The sequence below is a fragment of the Humulus lupulus genome, chromosome 2 (assembly GCF_963169125.1).
Source record: "Humulus lupulus chromosome 2, drHumLupu1.1, whole genome shotgun sequence".
Lineage (NCBI taxonomy): Eukaryota > Viridiplantae > Streptophyta > Magnoliopsida > Rosales > Cannabaceae > Humulus > Humulus lupulus.
This window is the reverse complement of record NC_084794.1, coordinates 2,127,300-2,141,749: the sequence shown is the minus strand read 5'-3', so window position 1 is coordinate 2,141,749 and position 14,450 is coordinate 2,127,300. Positions and strand designations below refer to the sequence as shown.

General features: G+C 32.6%; 1 protein-coding gene across 1 annotated transcript; it reads left to right on the top strand.

Moving 5' to 3' along the window:
• Nucleotides 1-6,111: 6,111 nt before the first annotated feature.
• On the top strand, nt 6,112-8,317 carry LOC133816850 (tryptophan N-monooxygenase CYP79A68-like). Its single transcript, XM_062249158.1, has 2 exons — nt 6,112-7,227; nt 7,331-8,317. Exons 1-2 carry the CDS (start codon nt 6,187-6,189, stop codon nt 7,973-7,975), a joined length of 1,686 nt encoding a protein of 561 aa, XP_062105142.1. The 5' UTR covers nt 6,112-6,186; the 3' UTR covers nt 7,976-8,317.
• Nucleotides 8,318-14,450: the final 6,133 nt, after the last annotated feature.

Below are 14,450 nucleotides of genomic sequence, written 5' to 3'. Positions count from 1 at the left end.
GGGATATCACTGGAGCTTGCCTAACAACTCTACACCCATGCAACATTCCCCTAGTTTCATACTTGTGAATCAACGCAGAAAAATCCTCTGCACATATGATAAATAAATAAGGGGAGATCGGATCCCCTTGTCTCAAACCTCTACCAGGAACAATAGGCCCTATTTATTTTGAACCCTGCACAACCATGTACCTCACGGTGACAACACACTGCATAATCAAAGAAATCCATCTGCTCGCAAATCCCATTCTCTCCAACATAGCTCGAAGATAAGCCCATTCTACCCTGTCATACGCCTTACTCATATCTAATTTCAGAGCCATACACCCATCTTTTCTACCATGCTTCCTCTTCAAATAGTGCATCACCTCAAAAGAGACCATAATATTATCTGTAATAAGGCGACCTGGTATAAAAGCACTTTGCGCATCTGAAATAATATGAGCTAACACATTCTTCAACCGATTGGCCAAAACCTTGGAAATTATACGACAAAGCACATTGCATAACGATATTGGCCGCAAATCACCCGTATTCAAAGGATCTTTTTTCTTTGGAATCAAAACAATATTAGTATCATTAAGACCCAAAGGAAAAATACCAGTTTCAAAAAATTGACGAACCAAATCCACCACATCCCGACCCACAATATCCCAACACCTTTGATAAAAACCGGGACTCATTCCATCAGGTCCTGGAGACTTATCAGGATTCATTTGAAACAACGCTTCCTTCACCTCTTTCTCATCAATATCTCTCAACAATTCTTCATTATGAGAAGTAGTAATCGAGGGACACACAAAATCCAACACTTCTTCATAATTTGAAATTGTAGCACTAAAAAGATTAGTAAAATAATCATGCATTACCTCTGAGAGACCATTTTCCCAATCCACACGCACACCATCATCTCGTAACAAGCTATGAATCTGATTATTTCTTCTTCTTGTACTCGCCGCAACATGGAAATACTTGCTATTCTGATCACCAGCTTCTAACCATAACTGCTTGGACCGTTGTCTCCAAAAAACCTCCCGTTGAGAGTACACTTCATGCAGATCCTTCTGAGCTTCCTTATATCTTCTCACAGCCTCATCATCACGTCTCGACTTGTACTTTTTTAGCACTTTCTTACACTTACCAATTCTTTCTTTAAAGCACCCAGTATAGGCCTTTCCCCATTCCCATAAAACACCACTACAGTGCTTTAATTTAACTCCAATGCCACTAGTACGCAAGCTTCCCAACTCTCCTTCACCAATTGCTTACACATAGGTTCACGCAACCATGCATTTTCAAACTTGAACCTTTTTTCAGCATGTACAAACAACTTAAAGCTCGGGTCCAACAACAATGGAGTATGGTCAGATGTAGAAATATCCAAATTAAATAACTTGGCCATATTAAACATCTCGTACCAGCTTTGAGACACTAATGCCCGAGCAAGTCGCACCTTTACCATTTGCTCAGTCCCTCACTCCTTTTCCCAAGTAAAATGATTTCCTTCTAGCTCTAAATCCAGCAAACCACACTCATCAACAACCTCCTGAAAGCCATGAATCAACCAATTTGGATATGGTCTTCCTCCTCTTTTATCATCCATGCTCAATACATTATTCAAATCACCTATAATACACCAAGGTAACATTGACTCCTCCTTAAGTTGCTTAATTAAATCCCATGTGTTCTTTCTTAACGATCTTTTTGGCTCCCCATACAACCCTGTTAAACAGTAATCTTGTGAGCCTTCTGTATGAATTCGAACATCAATGTGATTCTGAGAGAAACGCAACAAAGTCACCTCCTCTTGAACCTTCCAGAGTAATGCTATCCCGCCACTCCAACCTTGAGAATCAATAGAAAAAGATCCTTCAAAGTCCAACAACCTTCACACACGCTCCACTTTCTCTATATTACACAAAGTTTCACAAAGAAAAACATACTTGGGCCGCTTTTGGACAACTAAGTCCTTTAAGAATTGAACAACCCATGGGTTCCCAAGCCCACGACAATTCCAGCTGATAATACTCATAATGATTGGCGGGTCCGATCTCCGGAACCCGCCACCTCTAAGTTTTTTTGAACCTCAGAAACATCATGGTCCATCTCCTCACACTCTTTCTCATCATCCGCAGGGTCCATCTCACTTTATCTTGTACAAAGCCAAGCCTACTACTATTCCCATTAATGGTACGACGTCTTTTAGAATCTGTTATAATCAGCCCACTTTGTTGATCCATTGACCCATCTGCCACCTCAACAACCATTGATTTTCCATAAACATCTGTTATCAAATTTTCTTTATTTATCAAAACATTATTCTCTAAGTCAACACCATGATTCTCGTTGATCATTCCATGATTCTTACATATCCCATGTAATTCCTGAAATTCCGCACCATTTAATATTGGATTAATACGAGTATAAAAATGTGTCACGTGGATATTGAGTACTAACGGTTGCACCGATCAAAATTGTAGATTTAGGTATTATTACCGCCAAAAAAATATTTGGGTATTAAAGTGTAACTTTTGAAAAACTTTGTGTATTATCGCCGCCAATATCCCTAACATTAATACTTTATCTCAAATATATAGCCATCCTTCAGCAACGATAACAATGATTTTGGTCCCATGAATGGGAAAAGCATTGGACTTGTTCCATTCTCATGCAGGGTGACTATTTCAAAAATACTATTGGTTTGTTCAAAAGTCAAGCTAATATTCTCACTATGTTGGGAAATGCATGATTGCTTAGTTTTAAAGTTGTAAATATTGTCTATAATTTTAATAAAAACTGGTTCACTATTATTTAAAAAAATATATATAATAGAATGAATTATAGTTTTATAGTATATATAAATATTAATATTAATAATCTCTACATAATATCTAAATACAACATATATATATATTTACATGGCTATATGACATATATATAAAATACAATAATATTAAAAAAATTAATAATAGAAATAAAATAAGAATATAAAAAGTAATAGTGTAGATAGTAGTATACATGCATCAACCATTTTTACTTTCTAATGTATCTCATAATGTTTTTGATGAGTTTAAGAAAAAGAGCTCTAATTACTTGATAAAAAACAAATTATTACACAAATTTATAAGATAAAAAAAGATATGTATGCCTCTACTATTTTTAAATAAATATGATATAATTATTTAAATTATCATAAAATATCTTTAAAATATCATATTTTAATTGATTAATTAATTTATTTTTGTTTAAATTTAAGTTTGTTCTAGTTTTTGAATTTGGCAGTGACAACAAAAAATTATGTATATCATATATTTAATATAATATTAAGTTTAAGTTTAATTAAATTTTATTTAAGATACAAAATATATGGTTTTATTATTTTTAAATAATTATTATTTAAAATATCTTAAAAATATTTTATTTTAATTTGTTTAATTATTTATTTAAATTTAAGTCATGTTTACAATCTACCGTTAAATATAAAAATATTTCTTTAAAATTAATAAAAAATAATAAAAACTTTTAAAACTAACCATTTCAGTTATCTACACATTTTTTATATAGAAGAAAGGCAAAAATTTAAAGTTTATTAAATTAATGACAAGACAATTTTGATTTTTTTTTTTAAATATAAAGTTGAAATATTAATTCACGATTTTCCAAAAAAAAAAAGAAAAAAACAAATACAAAAATGAGAAAATAACAATATATTACAACTTACAAATTTACTTGAGAAGCCCCTAAAAAAGTTTCGTTTAGAATAACGCGTAGGGTTGAGCATTAGTTGGTTTGAACAGTTTTTTCATATTATTATAACTTAGAATTCGGTTTTCAGTTCGGATTGGTGCAATCCAAAAATGACCGACCAAACCAATTAAAGAAAAAAATCGACCATTAACCGACCAAATCGAAGTTTTTTTTTTTTCATAATTTTTGAGAAAGTTTTAGTTAAAAAAAATTGAATTGTTAGAATCCACTTTTGTGTATTTTTTAAAACATAAATTCATAGAATATAGCTACATACACAAATTTAAAAGTTTGAATAAAAGTCTATAAGCATAACATAATTTATATATATATATTTATAATTTCGGTCAGTTTCGGTTCTAACCGGTCGGTCCACACAAGTTTTCAAACCAACCGAACAATGACAGTTTACGCTGTTAATGGTTTTTTCGACATTCGATTATATTAATTTTAGTTTTTGTAGTGTTCAAAATGTCGGTGTACTTAAGGTTTTTTTTTTTTTTTTTAAATTTCATGCTCGCCCTAGGAAAAGATAAAGGTTTAGGGGTGGTGTGGAATAGGTATAATAAATACAAAAAATTGCATAAACAAATGGTTTTAATAGAGTGAAGACATGGCGCGTGAGAGGTAGCTGATTTGAGTGTTGTAATAAACAGATGTCTGAATCCTTTGAGACATGGATTTTGACAGCAAATCTGAATCATTTATGTTTATATATATATATATATGGTAATCTACTTTTTATATATATATATATATATATGGTAATGTGCTTTTTATATACATATATGTACATTAAATTTTTTAATGACTTATTATATTTGAAACTTGACAATTTTGACTTAGTTTGGAGGGTAAATGAACTTTTAAATTTTTATTTATCTATTTTTTAACTTTTGGGAAGTAGTAAGAGTGATTTAATCGAATGGTGGTGTACAATTATTTTTTAGCCTATATTTATAAAATAGACTAATAGTGGTCTAAAATGATTTCATTACTCATTTGCCACTTATCAATATCATTTATTAATTGTTTTTTTTTAATTTTTAATATATCTTTTAATAATAAAAAAAATTATAGTTTGGTATATTTTAAAAAAACATTAATAGCTGTGTATTGACTTTTTTGTATATTGGACAATAAATGTAAAAAATAAATAAAGTATGACATTGACATATATTTAAGACAAAATTTAACATACAATATATATCATTTATTAGAGATGGTCGTTGACATGAAATTTCAACTCAACTCATGTTCAAGAAAAAAATATGTGATTGTAATTTATAAAAATAAATGATATTGTAATTAATACGAGCTTATCGGCGTGGGTCACTGACGAAGGTGGCGAAGTCACTCGCAGTAGCATTGTTGGGTCTGTCGGAGTCGAAATGGGTTGGTGAGAGAGAAGTAATATATTTAACACAAACTTTATGTTTAAAGTGTGCGTTTTTTCACCTTTTCTAGATGAGAACTAATTTAAAGTTCAATAATTTCAACAAATAATAATAATAAGAAGAAAAACCAATCAACATAAGAAAATCTAAATGAGGAAAAGACCTAGAGGAGAAAACAGACTTGGATTGTGAGAAGAACTGACCTTGAACTTTGTCCAGAGAGCATGAAATAAAAATAAGAGCTGAGTTTTAAGGAGGGCTAACAATTAACAAAGCCAAAAAAAGACGGTCCCAAGAGAGAGGCCCAAGGCAATGACTTTGATGCAGCTCAGCCGTGGTGGGTGGGTGGGTGGGTGCCGTTGCCTTGCGCCTGAGAGAGAAGACAAGTGAAGAGAAGATAAAAGAACAGAACGAGAGAGGAGCGGACGAGGGCTCTGATAAAATTTAAAACTATTCAAGATTATTAATGGTGGGATCCGCTACTATTAGTATTCTATCGCCGTTAATAATATTATTAGCAGCGGGTAGTTCGCCTCTAATAAAAATAATTACTCGCCGCTAATATTGTTAGTGGTGAATAATTTGTCTCTAATAAATGTAATTATTCGCTGCTAATAAATCTTAAAAAAAAAATATCTCTTTCTTGGGTATTTCATTTGGTATATTAGAAATTAACTATTCGTCGATAATAATGGTGATTCTGCAGCTAATATATATTTTAAATAACCGCGGATCTAGTTTGTTACTAATAGCCCTGTACAATACAAGGAGACTGGGTCTGCAGCTAATCCTTATGACGCAAATGGCTTTCATTGATGTAGTTTTACAAAATTAATTGATAAAATTACATCACAGATGTTGAACATGCATGTAAGTATGCCATGCGCGCGTGCGGGCTTAAGGGGCAATAAAACTCGATCTCTAGCTAGCTATAAATACTCACAACACTTCTAATGTCTTCATCACAATCTTATTTCATACATCGATCTATTAGCTCTCTCTCTAGTTCTTCCTCTTCATTAATCTTATTATCATATAAGAATATGGAAGTCTCATCATCCCTAATTGTAGGGAACAAATCACACTACGTTTCTTCTTATCATAATGAAGACAATATTACTGTTATGTTTTTCATAGCACTATTATTGATAATAGTGTTATTATTACTACTACATATTAGTGGTAATAAGAAGAAGCAGCCCACTACTACAACTCTTCCTCCGGGTCCCTCCCCATGGCCGATCCTCGGAAACATTCCGGAGATATTGCGGAACAGGCTAGCGTACCAGTGGATCCACCGTCTCATGAAGGAGATGAACACAGACATTGCCTGTATCCGCCTCGGCACGGCCACGCATCTCATCACTGTCACCTCTCCGGAGATAGCCAGAGAGTTCTTGAAGAAACACGACGCAGTGCTCGCTTCCAGACCCGACACGGTGGTCACTTCTCTAATAAGCCGCGGTTACAAGGCCACTGTCGTCACTCCATCCGGAAACCAGTGGAAGAAGATGAGAAGAGTTCTGGTGTCCGAGCTCTTCAACCGCTCTAAGCTCGCTTGGCTTCTCCAGAAGAGAACCGAGGAAGCTGATGATCTGGTTCGCTTCGTTTATAGCCAGGCCTTGGCTAGCAGTGGCGGTGGAGAAGGAGGAGGAGGAGTGGTGAATGTGAAAGTTGCCGCGAAGCAGTACGCGGCAGGGGTAATGAGGAGAATGATGTTCGGTAGAGGATATTCTGGGAAGCGAAGAGAGGACGGTGGCCCTGGGAAGGAAGAGGAAGAGCACGTGGAGGCTTTGCTTACTGTGCTGTCGCATGCTTATGCCTATTCTGTATCGGACATTCTGCCATGGCTGCGGTGGTTTGACTTAGATGGTCATCAGAGGACTGTTGGTGAAGCCATAAAAGTGATCAACAACCACCAAGACTCGATAATCAGCAAGAGAATTCGAGAGTGGAGAGAGGACGAGCATGCTGAGGCCAAGAACAAGAAGCAACCTTCAGACCTGCTTGATGTTCTCATCTCGGCCAAAGATTCTGACGGGAATCCGCTTTTGTCGGACGATGAAATCCGAGCACAAGTCACGGTGATCTCATATATATATATATATATTCGAAAGACTAGTTAATATATACATGTCAATAACAAGAGTTACTAATACATAATACATAATTTGTATGAAAACGCAGGAATTGCTTTTAGCAGGAATTGACAATTCATACAATGCAGCAGAGTGGGCACTCTCAGAGATGTTGAACCAGCCAGAGATGCTTGAAAAGGCAACCGAAGAAATCGACAGAGTGGTTGACAGTGGCAGTGGCAAACTCCTCCAAGAGTGTGACATCCCCCAACTCCCTTACCTTGTGGCCTGCGCAAGAGAAGCTCTCCGCCTCCACCCGGTCACTGCCTTCAATCTTCCCCATCTGTCCACCGCCGACTGCACCGTGGCTGGCTACTTCATTCCCAAGGGCAGCCACGTCCTCCTCAGCCGCCACGGCCTCGGACGCAACCCGGCTGTGTGGGATCAGCCGTTGCGCTTCAATCCGGAGCGCCATCTTCTGGAGAACAAGTGTGACTTGGGGGATCCGGAGCTGCGGTTCATCAGCTTCTCGACAGGGAGGAGAGGGTGCGTCGGAATGGTGCTGGGGACCAACATGACTGTTATGCTTTTGGGAAGACTGTTGCAGTGTTTCACCTGGACGATTCCACAAGGAGTGGAGAAGATCGATCTGAGGAGTGGAGAGGGCAGCTCTCTCTTTAAGGCTACGCCATTGTATGCCCATGCAAAGCCTCGCTTCAATCCATCTCTTTATACATCATTATCACATGAATGAATCATCATCATTATTAGCTAGCTAGGGAATTTATCATCATCAATAGCCAGCTAGGGAATTCATCTTCATCAATAATGTGACAAATGTGTGTACACATCATACGTGTAGATTTCAAAAAATTACCCATATTCAAAAAAAAAAAAAAAATCATAGGCACACTCGACTTAAAAGTTATATACTTTCTATTAATTGCATCGAGTTCTATTTGAATTCCTGTCGATGCAAATGGATTTTTTCATGAAAAACATGATTTTTAAGGGTCCATCGATCTAGATATCAATGTATATCGAATTTTCTACAAATTTTTATGTTTCAAATCTAAAAAATTGTAAAAAAAATTGCAAAAAAAATAAAATCAAACACATACTTATTCGAAATGCATATATTAGTGTTTTAACTAAACTTTTTATTTAGTTTAAGCTTTGAATCATTAAAGACAAATGAAATCATAAAGAAAAAAATAAAGAGCAAAAATTTAGCAAGAGAGATTCCATGGGTTGATGTGTGATCTTCAAACACTACAAAAAACAAGGCCTATACCGAGAACAAATGTCGTCGGTATAAGCCTAAATGTTCTCAGTATAGCCTCTACTGAGAACATGTTCTCAGGAGTAAGTCCTCGGTATTGCCGCGTCGGTAGAGGTAAACTTCTACCGACGACATTAAATCTGTTCTCAGTATAAGTTGTACCGAGGACAATGTCATCGGTATAGAGTGGACAATGTTCTCAACACAACCAGTCTAATTTTGTCATAAGGATGGGCTATACCGAGGAGACTGAACTGAGAATTTTTTATATTTGTAATGTTTATTCACTTATGTATGTATTTATTGATTTATTTAATTTGAATTAAATATAAAACAATATAATAAAATTAAAACACTTATATTAAACATATAAATAAAAACATAAGACTACGTTTGCTAAATCAAAATAAAGAGTTGTCATAAACATGAAAAATGTAATAGTCCATAGTAATAAAATTCATACATAAGTCCTACTGAGTTGGTGCTCCAACATCAGGATCATCAGGTGGTGGTGGGGCACATTGAGATCCCGGGGTGATACAATGAGTCCGGATGTGCTCTTCTAATTGTCGAACACGCTCTCTCATCTCAGACATATCTTCATCTCTAGTTTGTGGAGGATCAATGGTAAATGGAGTTCGGTCCCTTATGTTAAGGATACGTCCATATCCTTTCTGGTGGTCACGTCGTTTTCCAAAGACAGTTTGTACCAAAGATAAGTCGTCATCTTCAGGCGCACTCGAAACTGGTGTGGAACTCTCCGTATCAGTTGTTTGTGTCTCCTGTGTGTCGCGATATGAACGCAATTTCTCCTATGATACAATGTATAATGTAATTATGTATTGTAAACAAATAATTCAAAATTCGAAAAATGTTTTAAAAAACTTAACGTACCCAAGGTTTTTTTGTTGCCTCTGTCATCCACCCTGTGTCTGATTTATAATAAGTATTCATCCAGCTATCCAGGATAGGCTCAAGTTGCCTAGTCTCTAAATTGCGCTATCACGTACATATATTTTTATAAAAATAATAATTAAACGTAAATAAGAAAAACAAACTTAAAAAGAATTAATTAACTAACTTTATATAGCGCAGTACTGGGATTGACTGAGAACCTCCGTAGCTAAGCTATTTTAGTTTCTTCCTATTTTCCTTGTTGACCCCAGAACGTTTCTGCAAAAAGTTTCTGTTAGTAATATATTTAATTAAGAGAGTTAATTTTAGCAAGAAATTAATACCGCCCATTAATCGTTAAATGTTCTTTAATATCGTACTTCCAATCAAAATACTTTTTAGCACACGATGTATCAATGCCTCTCAAGATCCCAGGCATATGCCCTTGTCCATATCTGGTACGCCCGATATCAAACAAATCATCCTAAATTACAAACATTTATTAGTAAATATGATATATAACCTAAAAATAGAATTAACATAAATACATAAACTACTTACCTTCAGATGTGCAAGTATTATTTGTTTCGAGGCATTTGATACTTTTGACCATTGATGACAGTCTGGATCTGTGTATTGTCGAACAAGTAATCCCAGCTCTCTTGAGAAATTTGAACTGTAATGTAATGCCTCGGATTCCCTAATATGGTTTAATGGCCGGATTAGTAGGCCGGGATGGCCATAACTGTTTAATTATGCTATTAAATGTGTTTATGCATGCTTATGAGAATTATATTATAATATGATGTTAAATGCATGCATGTGAGTCCACATTTGTTTACAAGAGTGTTTTGGTAATTTGGCTCGTTGATGGCATAATTGTATAATTGTACACATGTCGATGATATATGTTGAGACCACATTATAATGTGGGTTTGTTCGAGCTATTCGGCATGAGACGATCTTAGAATATTGATTAGCGGTTTAGTCACAACAGGTTTAAGTGTCGGGGCTTGGGTTGAGTCTCGGGGTGATTTTAATGATTAGAGCGTTACCGGGTATTAAAGGGTAACGGGTTGTGAGTTATTGGTGTTTGAAATTATTGAGAATAGCGGGAATTGGAGAGCGTTAGTTATGATTAACGAGATAGGAGGGATGTACCAAATATGCCATTGGGAGCCTTTAGAAACTATTAATTGACCTAGGGGTAAAATGGACATTTCACCCCTAGGATAGATATATCCTTTGATAGCTGAAGAAGATAGTGGAAAAACAAAGCATGCCTAAGAGTTCTTCCGTACCTTCTTCTCTTCACATTTCTTTGTGGTTTTTGAACAAATTTTGAGGATTCAAGCTTGGGAAGCAAGCCTTGGGAGTTTGGGAGTGTGTTCCATCATTGAAGAGCATCATAAGCTGAACTTTGGGTAAGTTTCTAACCATGGATTTCTCTGGTTTGCCTTGTTCTAGTTCTATTTTGCAGCTGAGATTTCTAGGGTGAATTCTTGGTTTTGTTGGGAGTTTTGGCTAGGGTTCCCATGCTTGTGATGTTTGGGGTGTGTTAGGATGGTTTTTGGGTTCATTTGGCATCAAGAATAGGAATTGGAAGCTTGGAAATCGAGTTAGAATTGAAGGAGTTGAAGAAGGTCGGTTCACACTACAACAAATTTAATTATTAGCGGCGGGGGACTCCGCCGCTAATAAATGCCACGTCCGCCGCTAATAGACTTTAGCGGCGGGCCTCCGCCGCTAATACCCCGCGCCTAAAAAAGTGTCGCTAATAATGATTATTAGCGGCGGACATTAGCGGCGGAACCCGCCGCTAATAACTATGTCCGAGTGATTAATATTAGCCGCGGGGTCCGCCGCTGTTATTGTATTTATAATTTTTTTAAAATTAAATTTTAAATAAATTAATAAATTAATATTTATTAAATTTAATTATTTTTAAAAATAATTTATAATATAATTTAATAAAAATAAATATTAAATTAATTTAAACATAACTAACATTAAAATTAATATAAATAGTTTTAATATTTATCAACCTAGTAAATATCACTATAGTCATTAAAAATAAATAAAGTATTAATTCAGTCCAAATATATAAACTAGTAACTAAAGAAAGTCATTAAGATTAATATTGAAATTGTCCTCATCTTCAACATTTTGGTCTGGCTGTGAGGACGATGGCTGTGACGATGGCTGTGAATTTGTATATTTTTCTAGCACTTAGTTTAATTAATATTATATAATTAAGAAAATGGTGATAAAGAAAATATGGGTGCTAATAATCTGATTGATCAAGTTTAAATCCTCTTTATTCAATATTAACAAAAACACTATATTTTACTTAATACTAAATCATCTATTATTATATTTTATAAATTAATTTAAATTATCACTTAAATTTTGTTTTTAACCAAAACAGTCCTATAATTATTTACATACCAAGATTAAAAAATAAAGTAAGAACAAACATATATCTTAACAATAGATATCAAGATTTACATACCAAGGATACTAACTAAAGGACTCAAAACTCAAATATTATACACTAAACAAATACAAAATAAATTATTCAAAAAATACAAAAGATATTAATTACAAAAAATATATCCACACCTGTTGAGGGTGTGCCAAGGCCGTGTGTGTGTCGGGGTCGTGGGTGTGTCGCTGTCCTGATAAAAAAAAAATTAATGCCAAAAGATACACGAAAAAAATTCAAACCAAATATATGAAATAAAAACTCGACAAGAAAAGAAATTGATAACAAAGGAGATTTGTTATCATTTTTGAAATCTTATGCAATATTATAATATCTTATACTATTTTATGATGTTTTATTAGATAATATTATTCAATAAACAAATTAAATTATATAATTTAATTAGATAATATTATATCAAACTTTTATTATTTAATTAATTAAATTAATAAAAAATAATTAAAAATAAATTATTATTTATTCTTAATTTTTTATACTTTTATTAAATATTATTATCAATTACTATATTCATGTAATTTATATTAAACAATATTATTCAATAAACAAATTAAATTAAATTATTTATTTAGATAATATTATATCAAACTTTTATTATTTAATTCATTAAATTATTAAAAATTAATCAAAAATTAAATTATTATTTATATAATTATTTATTCTTAATTTTTTATACTTTTATTAAATATTATTATCAATTTCTATATTCATGTAATTTATAACTATTTAATATTAGATAATATTATTCAATAAACAAATTAAATTATATAATTTAATTAGATAATATTATATCAAACTTTTATTATTTAATTAATTAAATTAATAAAAAATAATTAAAAATAAATTATTAATTATTCTTAATTTTTTATACTTTTATTAAATATTATTATCAATTTCTATATTCATGTAATTTATATTAAACAATATTATTCAATAAACAAATTAAATTAAATTATTTATTTAGATAATATTATATTAAACTTTTATTATTTAATTCATTAAATTATTAAAAATTAGTCAAAAAATAAGTTATTATTTATATAATTATTTATTCATATTTTATTATACTTTTACTAAATATAATTATCAATTTCTATATTCATGTAATTTATAACTATTTAATATTGGATAATGTTATTCAATAAATTAATAAAAAATAATTAAAAATAAATTATTATTTATTCATAATTTTTTAAAATTTTATTAAATATAGTTATCAATTTTTATATTCATGTAATTTATATTAAACAATATTATTCAATAAACAAATTAAATTAAATTATTTAATTAAATAATAATATATCAAACTTTTATAATTTAATATAATGTTAAGAAGACAATAATCAAGAACTATCTGTGATACCAAAATATAATGTTAAATAAGTACAACAAATTGAAAACAATAAGAATTTTCTATGCAAATATTCATTTCTTTTATCTATTCAATACTATCATTTATATATTTTGCCCCACAATTTTTTTAATCTATTTTCTGAGCTATAATTTTGATAGTTTTACTCTTTGTAACTCTGTTTTCCCATTCACATCATCAATCAATATGATGATTTTGTCTATAGTTTTCAATGCTGTTTAGATAAAAACAAATGACTAATTAATCAAAACTAATTATGTCTTATATATGTTTTATATGGTCTCTTTGTGATGCTGTACGTGCTTATACAAAATGAAAATTTCATTGTCAAATGATTGAGCTAGTTTGAGAGATTAATTTATCTGGTTAACCAATTACCATATATTAATTACATGATGAAATCAACAATAATATATATAGATCGATACATATTGATATATATATCTTCATAAAGAAAGAGCTAGTTTTGCTTACCCAAGTAAACTGCAAAGGAGATCGAGTAGTGATGATGATAACAAAAGCCCCAACAAACCAAGAAGATCTTGCAGATATAAATCGAGGAGAATAAGACCCACAACAGAACAAAGCACAAATAGTTTATCTATAAAACATAAAATAAATGGTTTTGTTAATAAAAAATGTGATGAGTTTATATATACATGAATTAATATATATATATTTATTATATAGAACTCCACCTTGTCTTCCCTTGCGAGTTTTTCCTTCTCTTCTGCAACTATTATCCCATAGATGAGCCTCGTATCTACCTGACCATCTATGCCTGTAAAAATTTCAAAACCAAATATCTAAGAAATAATACAACAGAAAAAAATGTGTGCATATATATATATACATATGTGTGTGTATATAGATGAGAAAATGACCTAGTTACACCACGGTATATAGATGTTCTTTGTCCGAAAGTGTCAATGGATTTTCTAGGAACGGCCTCGATTGCGGTTGTCGGACTGGAGAGGCTCGGCGTTAGGGAGAGTCGCGAAGGGGAGGAGGAAAGAAATGAGCGAATAGTTTGAGAACAGACGCTAAGAGGAAATGGGCGGTTTCCAATAATATTATTAGCGGCGGGTCCCGCCGCTAATAGTTTCTCCCGCCGCCAAAACTATTATTAGCGACGGGTAGCCCGCCTCTAATAAAAGGTAATTATCCGCCGCTGATAT